At 42.1% G+C, this 19,927-nt stretch overlaps 1 protein-coding gene across 1 annotated transcript in view; it reads right to left on the bottom strand.

Moving 5' to 3' along the window:
* Positions 1-10,682, bottom strand: part of HSDL2 (hydroxysteroid dehydrogenase like 2) — a 55,744-nt gene extending 45,062 nt beyond the window's left edge. The window contains exon 1 of the mRNA XM_066367453.1: positions 10,525-10,682. Within this exon, the coding sequence (XP_066223550.1) occupies positions 10,525-10,541 (17 nt within the window). The 5' untranslated portion in view covers positions 10,542-10,682. The remainder of the gene's footprint in view (positions 1-10,524) is intronic.
* Between the last annotated feature and the right edge of the window lie 9,245 nt (positions 10,683-19,927).

Raw genomic sequence — 19,927 nt, forward strand, 5'->3', positions numbered from 1 at the left:
CCAACGTTCTACCGCCGAGGCAACTGGCCAGAGTATTTTTAATTTTTTAAGGAACCTCCGTATTATTTTCCACAGTGACTACACCAATTTACAACCCCATGAACAGCACACAAGGATTCCCTTTTCTTCACATCCTCACCACTTGTTATTTGTTGCCTTTTTGATAACAGCCATTCTGACAGATGTGAGGTGAAATCTTGTGGTTTGGATTTACACTTTTCTAATGACTAGTGATGTCAAGCTTTTTTTCATGTGTCTGTTAGCCATTTGTATGTCTTTTTGAAGAAATGTTTATTCAGATCCTCTGCCTATTTTTAATCAAATTGTTTTCTTTTTGATGTTGAGTTGTATAAGTTCCTTATATATTTTGGATATTAACCCCTTATTGAATATATCATTTTCAAGTACGTATCTTCTCCCATTCGGTAGGTTGCCTTTTATTTCACTGATGGTTTCAAAGCAAAAATAAACAAATGGGACCACAAAAAATTAAAGTTTCTGCACAATGAACCTAATAACTACTTTAAATATTACTAATTCCCTTTTACTATTGTTATTATTATTCCTAATACTTACATATCTACATCTAAGCCAGGAGCCTAATCTATCCATTTATTTGTGTATACTCTGAGATAAGAATGATTTTTTACAGATGAACATTTATGATCAATTTGATGCTAAGGACCACTAATTTGAGCCCTAATTAAGTGAAACTTTATCTCCTTGTTATGGATTAAATTCTATCTATCAAAAGGATATGTTGGCCCTGGCCGGTTGGCTCAGTGGTAGAGCATCGGCCTGGCGTGCGGGGGACCCAGGTTCGATTCCCGGCCAGGGCACATGGGAGAGGCGCCCATTTGCTTCTCCACCCCCCCCCCTCCTTCCTCTCTGTCTCTCTCTTCCCCTCCCGCAGCCAAGGCTCCATTGGAGCAAGGATGGCCTGGGCGCTGGGGATGGCTCCTTGGCCTCTGCCCCAGGCTCTGGAGTGGCTCTGGTCGCGGCGGAGCGACGCCCCAGAGGGGCAGAGCATCGCCCCCTGGTGGGCAGAGCTTCGCCCCTGGTGGGCGTGCCGGGTGGATCCCGGTAGGGCGCATGCGGGAGTCTGTCTGACTGTCTCTCCCCGTTTCCAGCTTCAGAAAAATACAAAAAAAAAAAAAAAAAGAAAGAAAGGATATGTTGCCTGACCAGGCGGTGGCGCAGTGGATAGAGCATCAGACTGGGATGCGGAAGATCCAGGTTCGAGACCCCGAGGTTGCCAGTTTGAGCAAGGGCTCATCTGGCTTGAGCAAAAAGCTCGCCAGCTTGGACCCAAGGTCGCTGGCTCAAGCAAGGGGTTATTCGGTCTGCTGAAGGCCCACGGTCAAGGCACATATGAGAACGCAATCAATGAACAACTAAGGTGTCGCAATGCACAACGAAAAACTAATGATTGATGCTTCTCATCTCTCCGTTCCTGTCTGTCTGTCCCTGTCTATCCCTCACTCTGACTCTCTCTCTGTCTCTGTAAAAAAAAAAAAAAAAGCCCTGGCCGGTTGGCTCAGCGGTAGAGCGTCGGCCTAGCGTGCGGAGGACCCGGGTTCGATTCCCGGCCAGGGCACACAGGAGAAGCGCCCATTTGCTTCTCCACCCCTCCACCACGCTTTCCTCTCTTTCTCTCTCTTCCCCTCCCGCAGCCAAGGCTCCATTGGAGCAAAGATGGCCCGGGCGCTGGGGATGGCTCTGTGGCCGCTGCCTCAGGTGCTAGAGTGGCTCTGGTCGCAACATGGCGACGCCCCGGAGGGGCAGAGCATCGCCCCTTGGTGGGCAGAGCGTCGCCCCATGGTGGGCGTGCCGGGTGGATCCCGGTCGGGCGCATGCGGGAGTCTGTCTGACTGTCTCTCCCTGTTTCCAGCTTCAGAAAAATGAAAAAAAAAAAAAAGGATATGTTAAAGTCCTAACCTCCAATATGTCAGAATGTGACCCTATTTGGAAACAGTTATTGCTGATGTAACTAGTATAGATGAGGTCGTACCAGATAGGGTGGTCCCTTAGTCCAATATGACCGGTGTCTTTATAAGAGCAGGGAAAATTATGTAAAGATAGACACACAGAGAGAATACCATGTGATGACAGATGTGAGATTGGAGCGATGCAGTTGTAAACTAAACTAAGGATTGCCAGCAACGATCACCAGAAGCTAGAAAGAAGCAAGGAAGGAATCCAACCACAATTTCAGAGGGTTCATGGCCCTGGTGACTCCTTGACTTGACTTCTGGCCTTCAGAATTGTGAATTAACTTCTGTTTTAAGCCACTCAGAGTACTTTGTGGTAATTTGTTATGGTAGCCCTATGAAACTGCTATACTCTCCCCCTTCCCTCCAAAAATAATTTCATTCTTTCAATTAGTAGATCTGTATTACAAAAATAAATTGTACTCAATTATTTTGAATTTCACCAATAAAAAATATAATGGAAATTGGTTTTCTCTTGATATATACATACATTTCATGTATATACATCTCTTATACCTATATAATAGCTCCAATTTTGCCTCTTGCTCACAGTCTAAAATATTTACTATCTGACCCTTTACAGAAAACGTTTTGTCTAACCATGGTCTAGACAACACACCAACTTCTGCCTAACTTTGAACTTTATATAATAGATTCATACAGTAAATGTTATTCATATTTCTTTCACAAAATATTGGACATTTAACCATGTTGGAGCAAATAGCTACATTTTAATATATAATATTCCATATATGAATATAGCATAACTTATTTTATTTATTCTATTTTTATGGACTTTGGGGGTGGTTTTCAGTTTTATTTTGTCTGTATTATCAACAATGATGCTGTAAATATTCTTGTACACTTCTTCCAGGCACATGTGCAAGTTTCTCCAGGGTATATATATTTATTGCTGAAACTGTGGGGTTATAGTACATTGTTATAGATTAAACATGGCCATAAATCCTGGGGCATTGCTTCCATCAAGAGCAGCATATTTCCCCTTACCCTTGAGTCTGCGTTAGCCTTATGACCTTCTTGTAGAGAAGCAGAATGTGACAGAAGTGATATTCTGGGATTTCCAAGCCCATGCTATAGATGACTGGCAGCTTCTACTTTCTCTGTCTTGGAAGCCAGATGCCACGATGTGAAGTACAGGAACAGATTACTAAATAACGAGAGGCCATATGAGAAAGGACCTGCAGGGTGCAAGGCCATTCAGGACATCTGGGCCCCAGCCAAGGATCCAGCTAAATGTAGCCATATGAATGACCTCAACTTATAGTATGTAGAGCAGAAGAACCCACTCAACCCAAAGAACTTTGAATAATAACAAATCATCGTCCCTGATCGGTTGGCTCAGTGGTAGAGAGTCGGCCCACATGTGGATATCCTGAGTTCAATTCCCAGTTAGGGCACACAGGAGAAGCGTCCATCTGCTTCTCAACCCTTTCCCTCTCATTTCTTTCTCTCCCCCCCTCCTGCAGCCATGGCTCAATTGGAGTGAGTTGCCCCAGACGCTGAGGATGGCTCCATGGCCTCCACCTCAGGAGCTAAGAAGAGCTCATTTGCCAAGCAAAGGAGCAATGCCCCAGAGGGGCAGAGCATCGCCCCCTAGTGGGCTTGCCTGGTGGATCCCGGTCAGGGCACATGCAGGAGTCTGCCCCCCTTCTCTCACTGAATTAAAAAAAAAAAATCAAAACTCACTGCTGTTTTTCAAAAGTTTTATAGTTTACCTTTTAAATTTTCATCTTTAATCTACCTAGAATTTTTATACGAATTGAGGTAGGGATCCAGCTGCATTTTTCCCCCAGACGAAAAACCAACTGTTCTAATCTGAAAAGCCGATCTTTCCCACAGATCTTCAACACCAGCTTTGGTAGAGACTGAGTCTTCATAAATATATAGATCTGTACTTAGGTTTTATTTTCTGTTCCACTGGCCCACTAGAATCGCAGTCTCTTAATGATAACAGCTTTATTAGTCCTGATAAATGATAAGACAAATATTTCCAATTTGTTGTTCTTCAAGAGTTCCTTGGCTATACTTGAATCTTCACTTTTCCAAATATATTTTACTATTTTTAATTGAATTTAATGGAGTGACATCGGTTAATAAAAGCATATAGGTTTTTGTATACAATTCTATAATGCATCATCTGTACGTTGTATTGTGTGTTCACCACCCCAAGTCAAGTCTGCTTCCATCACCATTTATTTTCTACCTCCTCCACCCTCCTTTCCCTCTTGTAATCAATATTGTTGTCTCCACATAAATTTTAGAATCAACTAATTGCATTAGCAAAATCAATTGGAATATTGAGAGAAATTAAATTGAATCTATAATTTTAATTGGAAAGAACTTACATCTTTAGACACTGAGTACATACTGTCACTCACTAAATTTTCTTAAGTGTATGTCAATAAACTGTGTAAGTTTCTACAGAAAAGTATTACACATCTCTTGCTGGCTTTTTTCCCAGGTCAATCTTTGTAAAGTTGTGAGAAAAATAGTATAAAGAATACATATATTCTGCTCAGATTCATATATTAACATTTTATTCAAATGGTTTAGCATTTATGCTCCTTCTCTATATACATTTTTAAAAAATTAATTTTTATTTTTATTTATTTATTTTGTGACAGAGACAGACAGACAGGAAGGGAAAGAGATGAGAAACATCAATTCTTTGTTGCAGTTCCTTAGATGTTCATTGATTGCTTTCTCATATGTGCCTTGACCAGGGAGCTACAGCAGAGCAAGTAACCCCTTGCTCCAGCCAGCGACCTTGGGCTCAAGCCGGTGAGCCTTGCTCAAACCAGATGTGCCCGTGCTCAAGCTGGCGACCTCAGGATCTCGAACCTCAGTCCTCCACATCCCAGTCCGACGCTCTATCCACTGTGCCACTGCCTGGTGAGGCTAAACTAATTTTTAGAAAGAGAAAGAAGGGGGAGAAGTGGGAAGCATCAATTTATAGCAGTTACTTCCCATATCTGCCTTGACTGGGAAAGTCCAAGTTTTCGAACTGGCAACCTCAGCGTTCCAGGTTGAAGCTTTATCCACTGCACCATCACAGGTCAAACTCTCTTTCCCTTTCTCTTTCTGTATATCTTATTTTTTCTGAACTATTTAAATGTAAGTTGAATAGGTCATGACCTATTCTTACAACCACTGTAGAATTATCAACTTCAGTAACTGTAACAGTGATACAATAACTACTTTTATCTAATTTATCGCCAATATTTTAGTTTTGTTAATTGATGCTATAATGCCCTGCAGAGTAATTTTTGCTCTCCAGGTACAGGATTCAATTTAGGATCAGATAGTGCATTTAGTTATATCTTTTTAGTCTTCTTTAATCTAGAACTTTTACAACCTCCTTTGTCTTTTACGATATTGGGTTTTTTTTTTAAGAATACAGTGCCACTCATTTTTAAAAATGAATGCTTCTCACTTTAGATTCACCTGATATGTCCTCATGATTAAATTCAGGTTATTTATTCCCAGTCAAAATATGAGATATATGTCCATAGTGTATCACACCTAGAGGCACACAATGTCCACCTGTACTTACTGGTAATATTAATTTCGATCATCCAATCACAGTATTATCAGATTTCTCCAATGTATAATTATTTTCTTTCCCTTGCAACTAATAAACAATCAGTGCAAAGACACTTAATGACCACTATTAAATTTTTATTATGGCATTTTCAAACATATTAAAAAATAAAGAAAATAGCATAATAAGCTCCCATATTTATTTAACAATTCAACAACTATCAAAATTTTGAGTGATTATCAGAAAGCAAATTTCAGAGGTCATATAATTTCACCTATAAATACACATCTTTATCTTTACATAGCCATATCATTATTACAACTAAGAAAATTAACAGTAATTACTTTATATCATTCAGTATCTACCCATATTCAAAATTTATCATGTCCCCACTATTGCTTAAAAAGCACTATCTCTTTGCCTCTGGTCTAGCTGGATGGATTCCCACTAGGATAAAGGACATTTTTCTTCTCATTCAGTCTCAGGCATTGCTGAAAGAAAGGCAAAGGCAGCTTCTCCTCTTAACCTGAACCCGGGTCTATACTAAGATACTCTTCCAGCTCTAAAGCATTACAACACGGGTGGGCAGTGGGGGTGGGAATCCTAACACCTTGATGGAAGGATGGAAACAAAGAAGGAAGAGGAGGAAGGAAGGAGGAAGGAAGGGAGGGAAGAAGAAAGGTCCCAAATTCCTCAGTATACAGATGGCTAAAACTTGCTAATGTAGAGATAAGTTATACTACAATTTACCAAAATTATCTAGTACCTGAAATCAGAATAAAGGTGATAAAATGTAAAACTATTTTTCAAAAGAAAACCACTTAAATATAACTATACAAGCTATTCTAATGTTCATTTGGGAAAACAGACATCTAAAAATAACAGGAAAATTCGGAAAAAGAATCCAAATGAGGCAGAAACTAGCCTTCCCAGATATTAAATATATTACACTAGAGTACTTAGCCAGACCTGTGGTGGCACAGCGGATAGAACAGCAACCTGCAATCCTGAGGTCACCAGTTCGAAGCCCTGAGGTTGCCAGGTCAAGGAACATAAGATAAGCAACCAAGGGAAACAACTATGAGTTGGTACTTCATGCTACCCATCCCCCACTCTTTTCTATAAAAATTAATAAAACATTTTTTAAAAAACTTAAAGTATTTAAAATAGCTTGGTATTGGTACATGAAGAGACACACCAAAGTAATAAAATTAAAAAGGCAATAACCAGACCCTATACATACAAGAATTCAATATATGATAGAGGTAGAATTTCAAACAGAAAGAAAATGGTAACTAGTAAGTCAATGGTGCCGGGACAACTGTATAGACAGCCAACTGAACGAAAATGAAGTACGCTTCATAACTCACTTCCTATGCCAAAATAGTATGCAAAATAGCATTTCATCTCAAGTGGATGAAAAAATCAAAGAGCCAAAGAAAACCCCAGAACGTAAAAATACTAAATGAATACTTACCAATTAAAAAAAAAAATTCTCGGCCCTGGCCAGTTGGCTCAGTGGTAGAGCGTTGGCCTGGCGTGCAGAGGTCCTGGGTTCGATTCCCGGCCAGGGCACACAGGAGAAGCGCCCATCTGCTTCTCCACCCATCCCCCTCTCCTTCCTCTCTGTCTCTCTCTTCCCCTCCCGCAGCTAAGGCTCCATTGGAGCAAAGATGGCCCGGGTGCTGGGGATGGCTCTGTGGCCTCTGCCTCAGGTGCTGGAGTGGCTCTGGTCGCAACATAGCGACGCCCAGGATGGGCAGAGCATCGCCCCCTGGTGGGCAGAGCGGTCACCCCTGGTGGGCATGCCGAGTGGATCCCGGTCGGGCGCATGCGGGAGTCTGTCTGACTGTCTCTCCCCGTTTCCAGCTTCAGAAAAATAAAAAAAAAAAAAAAAAAAAATTTCTCGATTTAAGAAGGCCTTAGGTTTGCACAAAAACACTCAAGCTTAAAAGACTGATAACTCTGACTCAATAAAAACACATATTTGCATGATAGTATAATCAAAGTCAAGACAGAAAAAAGAACTGAAAGAAATATTTATTATACATATGACACAGGACAAATTTCTGAAAATAGATCAGAAATAAAAAATCTTGTCGTGTAAGCCAGGCAAACAAGAAGATACAAAGATGGCTGTAAATCAGAATTCTCGATCTCTGCACTATTGACATTCTGAACTAGATAATTCTTTGTAGTAGGGGGCTACTCTGTGCATCATATGGTGTTTACCAGCATCCCTGACTCCATCCATTAGATCCAGTAACACCCCCCTCAACTGTGGTAATCAAAAATGTTCCCAGGCCTGACCTGTGGTGGCACAGTGGGTAAAGTGTCTACATGGAAAGCTGAGGTTGCTGGTTCAAAACTTCAGGCTTGCCTGAAAGTATGAATTGATGCATCCTGCTCCTGCCCCCTGCCTTTCGCACTCTTTCATCTCTCTAAAATTAATAAATAACATCTTAAAAAAAATGTTTCCAGACATTTTCAAATGTCATATGGGGCTCAAAAGTGCTCTTTGATGAAGACTACTGCCTTAAACATATAAAAGGTCCTCATCTTCACTCGTGATTCAAAGTTTTACTACAATGAGATTACATTTCTTTCTCCGGATTATTACCAAAACAAACATTTTTATTATCAATCATTTTGCTATTTGCCAACGGGTTGGATTAGGAAATCTCATTTATCTTTCTGATGTGTACAACCTTTATAGAGGACTATTAGTATAGCTATCAAAAATTAAAGTGTGCCCTGGCTGGTTGGCTCAGTGGTAGAACATCAGCCTGACGTGAGGACGTCCCGGGTTCAATGGTCAGTCAGGGCACACAGGAGAAGTGATTATTATTTCTCTACCCCCTCCATCTCCCCCTCTGCCAGCCATGGCTCTAATGGTTCAGTGTATGGCTTCCAGTGCTGAGGATGGCTCAGTGGAACTTCTGCCTCAGGCACTAAAAATAGCTTGGTTGCAAGTATGGCCCCAATGGGGTGGGGGTGGGGTGTTGCCAGGTGGATCCTGGTCAGGGTGCATGTGGGAGTCTGTCTCTTTATCTCTCCTCCTCTCACTTGAAAAAGGAAAAAAATTAATGTTCATATATTCTTTGATCCAGCAGCCTCACTTCTAGGTACTTACCATATAGATACACTCAAATATGTGCAAAAAGGTGAATATATGAATAATCATTGCATCAAAGTTGGAGCAACAAAAAGAATTAGAAATGATCTGGTATCCAGTGCTAGGGAACTGGTTAAATAAATTATGGTACATCAATAAAATATTATGTAACCACAAAAAGGGAAGAGCTACAGGTATGGAACTCTGTAGCCTAAGACATATTTAGGTAAAACAGCAAGGCCCAAAAGACAGTTTGCTACCATTAAGTGGTGTATGCAATGCAATACCATATACAAAGTGTATATTATAAAATAGTACACTTGAAACCTACATAATCTATTAACCAATATTACCCCAATAAATCTAATAAATTTTTATTAATTTTTTTTTTCATTTTTCCAAAGCTGGAAATGGGGAGGCAGTCAGACAGACTCCCACATGCGCCCGACCGGGATCCACCTGGCATGCCCACCAGAGGGCGATGCTCTTCCCCTCTGGGGCATCGCTCTGTTGCATCCTGAGCCATCCTAGCGCCTGAGGCAGAGGCCACAGAGCCATCCTCAGCGCCCGGGCAAACTTTGCTCCAATGGAGCCTTGGCTGCTGGAGGGGAAGAGAGAGACAGAGAGGAAGGAGAGGGGGAGGGGTGGAGAAGAAGATGGGCACTTCTGTGCGCCCTGGCCGGGAATTCAACCTGGGACTTCCGCACACCAGGCCGACGCTCTACCACTGAGCCAACCGGCCAGGGCCAAAATTTTTATTAATTTTTAAAGAGGGTGAGAAAGAGAGGGAAAGAGAGAAACATCGATTTGTTGTTCCACTATTTATGCATTCACTGGTTGATTCTAGTATGTGCCCTGAATATGGATCAAACTCACAACTTTGGCGTATCAGGACACTCTAACCAATTGAGCTACCAGGCCAGGGCAATAAAAATTTTAAAAATGTGCTGTGTGTGTGTTTAGGGAGATACACAAAACAGATTTATAAATGCACTTAATAGCTGGAAAAATACCAGAGAGTAACACAAGGACTGGAAGTTAGTGGTGACAAAACTCACTTTTGACACCCGTTTGAGCTGTTTAAGTCTTTTGGGCATGTGCTTGCATGCTTCAAACAAATTACATAATGGACATGCCACTCACTTCAATATACCCATACTTTATAGAGAAAAGGTAAAATGATGGTTGCCAGGCACTGGGGGGGTGAATTGTTGAATGGGTATAAAGTTTTCTAAACTGAAAAAGTTCTAAAGATTGGTTGCACAGCAAATAGAATATACTTAACACTACTGAGTGATACACTTAAAAATGGTTAAGATGGCAAATTTTGTTCTGTATCTTACAATTAAAAATCTCTTTAAAGTGAAACCTCCACACACACAAAAATACTCATACTTTACAGATTATTTTCATTTGTTACTAATTTGCGAATCACTTTTTAAATACTCCACTACTTTATTATTCCAGAAATGAGCGTTCAGAACAAGAGGACACTCATTAGGTGCAAAAGTGTTCCGGTGACCTTTCACCTAGAACTTGACTGCCTTCAGCAAGACACGCAGCTACTGCTCAACCCAAGATGGGGCCGGCCCGACGGACGGCCAGGTAGCCCACTTTGGATCTTTGAGCTGTAGAGGAGGTTTTTATATAGCTGTCACCCTGAAGTACACAACATTGGGTTACTTTTCAGGCGTTACCGCAATTCTAGGACCTCTGGTCCAGCGCCGGCCAGCTTTCCGCAGCGTGGCGGGCAACTTCTTTGACCCTGCCGCCGCCGCCGCCGGGCCCCTCAGACCATCCACTCTGGCGCAGCCCACGCGGCCCGGTCTTCCCCCGCGACGCCCTTATCCCCTTACCCGGTATTGGGTAACATGACTTTCGGAGATCAGAACCGGTGGCGACAGCAGCAGCAGCAAGCGTCAAGTGAGAGGCGGTTCTTCCCTCCCGCCCCAGACCCTGCCCCCAAGGCCCCGCCCCGAGGTTTACAGGGACTAGGCGCTCTAAACCGGAGGTTGCTCAGTGCGCCTGCGCACGCAGTGGGCCTCCCCCTCCACCCCTGGCGCTCCGTTTTAGTTACCACCACCCCTTTGCCTGGACCTGGAAACCCGCGGTCTGCGCAAGCGCTGAAAGAGAGCTCTGCCCCGCCCCTCTCGCGGCCCTACGGTGACAATCGGTTTCGCGCGGGCCGCTGGACTACTGGGCGCGTCAGGCATTACGTACGTCTTCTCCTGCCTTGTAAAAGGGTTCTTCGTCACGGCGTTGCGTTCCTTTGCCAGCGGGGTGGCCGTTTGAGTTGTGCTTTAGGGACCTTGAAGACTGGGATGCGGCTTCTCCGCAGACTCTGCTCTGGGAATGCTTTGACTCTCGGTCTTCTCTCCTCCCTCGCCCAAACCTGGGCGCGGGTCCGGCTGCACGCCCTCCTTTGAAGGCTCCCTTAGGAACGCTTTTCCTTGCAGATACTTTCTGCCAGGGGCCAGCCAGCGTCGCACTCCGACTCTCCCACCAAGCCTGGACTAAAGCCGCCCGACCTCGCGGGTCTGTAGATAACACTGGTGAGGGCAGCTTCTGGATCAGAGCTCTGCAATAGTCGCGCCAAAGAATTCAGTTAACTCTAGTTTTTCAACTCTTAGCCTGTATCTCAGGCAACTCCCGAACTAAGTGCTGGGATAAGGTTATTTCCGGGCCCAGTATTTCTTTTTTTCTTCTTTAAATTTTTTTTATTTATTCATTTTAGAGAGGAGAGAGAGAAGGGGGATGGAGCAGGAAGCATCAATTCCCATATGTGCCTTGACCAGACAAGTGCAGGGTTTCAAACCGGGTCCTCAGCGTTTCAGGTGGACGCTTTATCCACTGCGCCACCCGAGGTCAGGCCCAGCATTTCTTTTGGTAATATACCTTGGACATAACTCAGCTACCCTAATGAACTGAAGACTGGCATATTGTATGAAGAAATTGCTTTGCATTGTGAAGCGGTAGAACAGGATGAAAAGTATGTTCTTTATGAAGACTAAAGAAACTAGCCTGGAGATGGGGTATGTAACTCTCCACTTATTACAAGCCCCCAAGTAGCTCTGTTTACTCATTTATATCACTTGCCAGTCTCCAGTAGGCATTTGAATTTGATATGGTACTTAGATACTCGGGAGGAATTTATTTATTCCACAGATATTATTAGCTCCTATGTGCTGGTCACTGAACAGCAAGACAAATGAAAACGTTCAGGGTAACCACCAGATGGCACTGTTACTTTAAAATTCAAAATACAGGATCAGAATGTTAATTTATTAACAATATTGTGATAAATTATAACCTGATTTGGATTAAGGCAAAAACAACATGAAGTTCTCGATAGGACTCCCATAAAGGGAAAATAAGAGAAGGTATATATTTTAAATTCCTTAAAACTGCATTATTAAAATAGGATGTGATAAAAAAAAAAAAGATGTGGCCTGACCAGGCGGTGGCAAAGTGGATAGAGCATCAAACTGGGATCCGGAGGACCCAGGTTTGAGACCCCGAGGTCACCAGCTTGAGCGCGGGCTCATCTGGTTTGAGCAAAAAGCTCACCAGCTTGGACCCATGGTCGGTGGCTTGAGCAAGGGGTTACTCGGTCTGCTGAAAGTCTGCGGTCAAGGCACATATGAGAAAGCAATCAATGAACAACTAAGGTGTCACAATGCTCAACGAAAAACTAATGATTGATGCTCCTCATCTCTCCATTCCTGTCTGTCTGTCCCTGTCTATCCCTCTCTCTGACCCTCTCTCTGTCTCTGTTAAAAAAAAAAAAAGATGTGGGCCTGATCTCTGGTGGCACAGTGGATAAAGCGTTGACCTGAGAACACTGAGGTTGCCAGCTCAAAACCCTGCACTTTGTTTGGTCAAGGCATATATGGAAGTTGATGCTTCCTGCTCCTCCCCCCCTTCTCTCTCTCTCCTCTCTAAAATGAATTTTAAAAATTTAAAAAATGTCTCCTCCTGTCTTGATTTAAAAAAAAAAATCAAATGATTAAAAAAAAGGATGTGATACTCGAATTCATTTATAATATTTAAATTATAAAGTGGTCATACTTGTCTTCACTTGTTTTATAACTTCTAAAGTCTATTAAGTTTAATTCTCCAATATTGTCATTTTCAGATATATAGGAGATTAAAAATGCTGACTGAAGTTGAAATATCAAAAGATGACATTGAAAACAACTTTGATATTATCAAAAAACGACTCTTCTAACCTTGACCCCTTGTATAGGAATATACTTTTTAAGTGTATAATGCAGTAGTATTCATGTTTGTTGACCACAGCCTACATAAGGAAATAATTTTTTTATCCAGACACAGCATACCCACAGCTTTCTATTTTATTTGAATCTAGTTGATCCTTTCTTGTTCTTCTTATGTTGATTATAACCTAGTAAGTTATTTCGATGACTCATTAATGGATCATAACCTACCCTTTGGAAAACATTGCTTTAGTACAGTGGTCCCCAACCTTTTTTGGGCCACGGACCGGTTTAATGTCAGAAAATATTTTCACGGACCAGCCTTTAGGGTGGGACGAATAAATGTATCACGTGACCGAGAAAAGCGTCAAGAGTGAGTCTTAGACAGATGTAACAGAGGGAATCTGATCACTTTTTAAAAATAAAACATTGGCCTGACTAGGCGGTGGCGCGGTGGATAGAGCGTCGGACTGGGATGCAGAGGACCCAGGTTCAAGACCCCGAGGTCGCCAGCTTGAGTGCAGGCTCATCTGGTTTGAGCAAAAGCCCACCAGCTTGAACCCAAGGTCACTGGCTCGAGCAAGGAGTTACTCGGCCTGCTGAAGGCCCGCAGTCAAGGCACATATAAGAAAGCAATCAGTGAACAACTAAGGTGTTGCAACGCGCAATGAAAAACTAATGATTGATGCTTCTCATCTCTCTCTGTTCCCGTTTGTCTGTCCCTATCTATCCCTCTCTCTCTCTCTCTGTCTCTGTAAAAATAAAATTAAATTAAAAAAAATAAAACAAAACATCGTTCAGATGGAAATTAAAAAAACGGAAATAATGTAAGTTATTTATTCTTTCTCTGCGGACGGGTACCAGTCCACAGCCTGGGGGTTGGGGACCACTGCTTTAGTATGTTGTAATTTGCTATTGTAATTTTTCAACTTGCCTTTTAAGATATAGGCTTCTCCAGTCAAATACCAAATTACTAATTAATGGTCAGAGGCCAACAATATGATGTGACTAAGAGCAGATGGATGCTTTCAATGTTTTTAAATGAGTCAGGGATCTTGAAATTTCCATTTCCTTCATCCAGAAAACAGCCCACTCTAATTCAGAAAGTCAAATGGGGAAATCCTTGGGATTTTGAGAGTCTGCTGGTTGTTTCTGATAATATACCAGATCTTTCCTATAAGACGTCTAGCTTTGCCTTTTGTTACTCAATGAATTATTGCCAGTCATTAATTAATAACTAACTACTGGGTATTAACCTCATTACTGTATTTTAAAGTCTTTATCTTTCTGATAATACATGATTCCAGCAATCTAGAGAAAATGGACTTTGGGTGATGAGCACACAACGCAATAAACAGTTCAAATACTATAGAGATGTTTACCTGAAACCTATGTGTTCCTATGGATCATTGTCACACCATTATATTTAATTTCCAAGTAAATTTTTGTAAAATAGAGAAAGTGGAAGTTTCTCTCTGTTACTACCCTTCAGAGATAACCATTGTTTCACAGTTTGGCATGTATCTTTAAGACTTTGAAATTTTTGTATAGGTAATGATCATTTTTCTTTTTAAAATTTTTTTATTTTAGAGAGAGGAAGGGAGAGAGAAAGAGAAACATTGATCTGTTGTTCCACCCATCCATGCATTCCTTGGTTGGCTCCTATATGTGTCCCTACCGGGGACTAAACCTGCAACTCTGGTGCATCAGGACATGGCTCTAACCAACTGAGCTACCCAGCAGGATAAATGGTTTCAAGTACAGGAGAGATATTAATATTGTGTTGTTTTGGAACCGGTTTTTGTTTTACCTAATGTATCATAGACATTTTCCCAAGTTTACACCTAAAAGTTTATCTTCACATTTTAAAGATAGGTGCATAGTTTTCTTTTATATGAATGTACTCCATAATAATTTTACTGTTGTCATTTTTGATGGACATTTAAGTTATTTTAAAATTGTCTTCCTGCCTGACCAGGTGGTGGCACAGTAGATAGAGCGTTGGACTGGGATGCAGAGGACCCAGGTTCGAGACCCCGAGGTCGCCAGATTGAGCGCGGGCTCATCTGGTTTGAGCAAAAAAAAAAAAAAAAAAAAAGCCCACCAGCTTGAACCCAAGGTTGCTGGCTCCAGCAAGGGGTTACTCGGTCTGCTGAAGGCCCGTGGTCAAGGCACATATGAGAGAGCAATCAATGAACAACTAAGGTGTTGCAACGCGCAATGAAAAATTAATGATTGATGCTTCTCATCTCTCTCTGTCCCTGTCTATCCTTCTCTCTCTCTCTGAAAAAAAAATTTTTAAAAATTGTCTTCCTGATAAACAGCACTGCAATAAAAGTCTTTGTGCATTCATAACTATTCACTAATCATATTACATTTCTCTAGAATACATTCCTGGTTTGCTCAATAGATATACACATTTAATACCCTTTAGCTAAAGATTGTGCTAAAAATTTACCTTGCCATTGTTGACCTTTTGGGTTGGATAATCCTTTGTTGTAGGAGTCTTACCATGTGTATTGTAGTGTATTTAGCAGCATTCCTGACCTGTGTCCACTACATGCTATAGCTCACCCCCTGCTAGTTTTCTTTGTTCATTGTGGTAAAATATACATAAAATTTACCATTTTAACTATTTCAGTAGCATTAAGAGCATTCACTGCCCTGGCCGGTTGGCTCAGCAGTAGAGCGTCGGCCTAGCGTGCGGACGACCTGGGCTCGATTCCCGGCCAGGGCACACAGGAGAAGCGCCCATTTACTTCTCCACCCCTCCGCCGTGCTTTCCTCTCTGTCTCTCTCTTCCCCTCCCACAGCCAAGGCTCCATTGGAGCAAACATGGCCCGGGCGCTGGGGATGGCTCTGTGGCCTCTGCCTCAGGCGCTAGAGTGGCTCTGGTTGCAACATGGCGACGCCCAGGATAGGCAGAGCATCGCCCCCTGGTGGGCAGAGCGTCGCCCCATGGTGGGCGTGCCAGGTGGATCCCGGCCGGGTGCATGCGGGAGTCTGTCTGACTGTCTCTCCCTGTTTCCAGCTTCAGAAAAATGAAAAAAAAAAAAAAAAAAGAGCATTCACACTGTTGTGAATCCAACATCATCATCCATCTTAAGACCTTCCAGTTTTGCCTGACCTGTGGTGGCGCAGTGTATAAAGCATCGACCTGGAAATGCTGAGGTCGCTGGTTCGAAACCCTGGGCTTGCCTGGTCAAGGCACATATGGGAGTTGATGCTTCCAGCTCCTCCCCCCCTTCTCTCTCTCTCTCTGTCTCTCCCTCTCCTCTCTAAAATGAATAAATAAAAAAAAAATAAAAAATAAAAAAATTAAAAAAAAAAAAAAAAAAAAAAAGACCTTCCAGTTTTGACAACCAAAAATGTTTCCAGAAATTACTGAATGTTCCCTGGAGGACCAAACTGCCCTAGTTGTTCATACCATCACAGAGGTAAATGTAAAATCACTTGTGGTAAAGATATGCAAGTTCTTTTGTTATTACAACTTTTCTGTAAATTTGAAATGAATTGAGACAATTTTTTTTTAATTTTTCCACTGATTTGAGAGAGGAAAGGGGGGAGGGGAAAGGGAAGAGGAAAGAGAGTGGGGGAGAGAGAAGCATCAACTTGCCATTCCATTTAGTTGTGTACTCATTGATTGCTTCTCATATATGTGCCCTGACTGGGGATTGAACCTGCAACCTTGGCACACTGGGACAATGCTTTATCCACTGCGCCACCCACCCAGGGCAAACTAAAAAGTTCTGTCTTAAGTGAATGAGAATGCTTATAGCTGAAACTATTGATTGTCTGCTCACACTTTTCAACTCCTGATTCCTTGCTAATTTTGTTCATCAGTGCTTCAGAAAAGGTATCCATAACTGCAACTTGGAATAAAATCCTGATTAGTCTAGCTCAGTGGTTCTCAAACTTTAATGTGCACCACAGTCACCTGAAGAGCTTTGTAAAACACCTATTAGTGGGTCTGACCTCCCAAGTTTCTGATTCACTAGGTCTAGGACAGTGGAGTTAAAGAATTTCCAACATGTTTCCAGTTCTGGTAACTGTCTTTGGTTAAGGCACAAGAAGGCATTGACCAGTAGTTCCCAGCCTTGTTTGCAAATTAGAATCACTTAGGGATCTTTATTAATTTTTTGTTGTTGTTTTTTTTAGACAGAGAGGAAGGTGTGTGGGGGAGAGAGAGAAAGAGAAATGGTGATTTTTTTGTTCTATTCATTTATGCATTCATTGGTTGATTCTTGTATGTGCTTTGACCGGGGATCAAACCAGCAACCTTGGCATATCCTTATGGCGCTCTTAACCAACAGAACTACCCAACCAGGACCATCACTTGAGGATCTTTAAAAAAATTCTGTTGCCTGGGTCTTACTCCCAGGGATTCTAATTAAATTGATATGGGGAACACACAGGAAGTAGACTCCCAGGTAGTTCTAATATGCAGCTGAGATTGAGAATCACTGATCTTGGTCAATGTAATCCCATTCCCCTTGTTAATGCTTTGTTCAGAAGTGGGCGTGTTATCCAGTGCTGACAAATGCTGGGAAAAGTTTTGTTACTTTTAAGAAAGAGACCACAGGCCCTGGCCGGTTGGCTCAGCGGTAGAGCGTCGGCCTGGCGTGCGGCGGACCCGGGTTCGATTCCCGGCCAGGGCACATAGGAGAAGCGCCAATTTGCTTCTCCACCCCCCCCCTTCCTCTCTGTCTCCCTCTTCCCCTCCCGCAGCCAAGGCTCCATTGGAGCAAAGATGGTCCGGGTGCTGGGGATGGCTCCTTGGCCTCTGTCCCAGGAACTAGAGCGGCTCTGGTCCGGGCAGAGCATCGCCCCCTGGTGGGCAGAGCTTCGCTCCTGGTGGGCGTGCCGGGTGGATCCCGGTTGGGCGCATGCGGGAGTCTGTCTGTCTCTCCCCGTTTCCAGCTTCAGAAAAATACAAACAAACAAAAAAAAAAAAGAGAGAGAGACCACAGAATTACCTCTTCTGAATATGATGCTTGAAACAGCTGCATCTATTTTGCAACATAAAGAGAACTAGCTTTCCTCTTTCCTAGATAGCTCTTGGAAAGGTAACTTTCTCCTATAATATACATGAAGGAAAGGTTGGGGTTGGGAGGCAGTTGTCTCAGAACCCTCCTGCTAATACTCCAACTGCTGTAAGTTACACTGTGGGTATGAGAAAACCCTCACTTTGCAGCTGGCCATCTCTTAGAATTCTAGGAAACTTTTCCTTCAGTAGACAACTGATCCCTTGCATGAGGACAAATAGTGCAGTGGGTCTGTGGATCATGCCATATCACTTTTTTGCTGTTGGTTTATTTACTACACCATTCCCACACAACTTTTTGCTAAAAAGTTGAGGCTTACAAAAGGGAATTACAATACATCAGCGATTTTCAATTGGTATGCCACAAGAATTTTTAAAACATGCAATACCTGACTATTTAGTCAGGGGCACTGACCTCTTTTCCCTTAGATTGTCCCCCCTCCCCCCCAAAAAATGACAACAGCCAACACAACAACAGCCATCCAGTGTGAATGAATCAAAATTATATCTATTATCAGATCAGCAAAATATATTATTTTTTGGTGTCACAGAATTTTAGTGATTAGTATGTGTGCCATGGAATAAAAAGTTTGTAAATCACTATTATACATATAAAAAATGAACTCTGCATAACAACTGCTAAGTCAGAGACTGCTATTTGCCTGACCATTACACATTCTTCACTTCTTACCAATAGTATCTATTATTAGAGGTGGCACTAGGCCCAGTAAAAACCCTGCATCTGTTGGCCCTTCTTGCAATGAGGAGTGGCCATGCAACCAAATTATGGCTCTTGAGATACAAGTGGAAAATCTTGGACTTCTGGAGAAGCTTCTTTAAAGAGCTTCTAACGATTTTGTGAGCTTACAAATGAAAGCCAACCGCTCACATAATGGGACAAAAAGGAGATGGGATGTTTGATGAACAGGGAGTGTCATAACAGCCCTGAAGCTACTACTTCTCGAGTTCTTTTGCACAAGAAATAAAATTTTACCTGATTTAAGGCACTATTACTTTCAGTTAAGTTATATGCACCTGGACCTAACTCATAATGATACTCTGTGTAAAGGCAAAAGTATCAAAAGAACATAAACCATTGCAGGGGGCTCCCTCTTGAACACACCCAAATCCCTAGCTTTGCTTTGGCTTCATACCTACTTTTCACCCTGAGCAAGAATGTTTTTACAATTTCCCTCTTTAATACGGGCTTTAATATCTCCACTTCCTTTCAGGACCCAAGTCCCCACTCACAGGCATTGGTTTCATACCAGGATCCATCCTCTCTCAAGACAAACATTTCCCCAAATCTGAATTATTCATTCTATTTAGACTATGACTTTCGCAAAAGAGTCCAACATGGGTGTGGGTTTCAAGTCCAACTCCCTTGGAGATATTTCCACCTAATTCTTCCTGGTGTCCTCACTTAATAGAAACTATTATGTCAAATATATCCACATCTCCCAAGGTCAGGTATTAATTCTGAGACACAGTACTCCAACTTTGAGTACTCTTGACATGCTGAGAAACATTTGACTTTTCTACAGTTAACATAGCAGCATCCCTGCTTACTATAAAGGTAGCATTTTATTTTACAGGACAATGTCAGTTCGTTTTTATCTTCTACCTTTCAAGCTGTTCCTACCAGGCATTAAAAAAATAATTTCAAATAGAGCAAAGTTAGCTTTAAGAATCAGGTCCATGATTGAGCCATCAGTCTCTTAATGGCTACTACTTTGCTACACAAAGATCAAGCTTTGGAATTACCCCCCTGTATTTACTCTGTGCCAAATTAAATTCTTGAAGGTGTCCTCCTCCTCCTACCCTCTACTAAATTAAATTCTTGATTAAGGTCTCATACTCCCACTGCTCCAGTTAAAGACTATATGAAGACTTAAGTCTCCTCTGACACAGTATGTAATCCTCTACCTCCATGGATGGGGGTAGGATTGGGGAGGAGATTAGTTTTTCTAGTTACAAAATCTCTTTCTCATAGAGAAA

The sequence above is a fragment of the Saccopteryx leptura genome, chromosome 2 (assembly GCF_036850995.1).
Source record: "Saccopteryx leptura isolate mSacLep1 chromosome 2, mSacLep1_pri_phased_curated, whole genome shotgun sequence".
Taxonomy (NCBI): domain Eukaryota; kingdom Metazoa; phylum Chordata; class Mammalia; order Chiroptera; family Emballonuridae; genus Saccopteryx; species Saccopteryx leptura.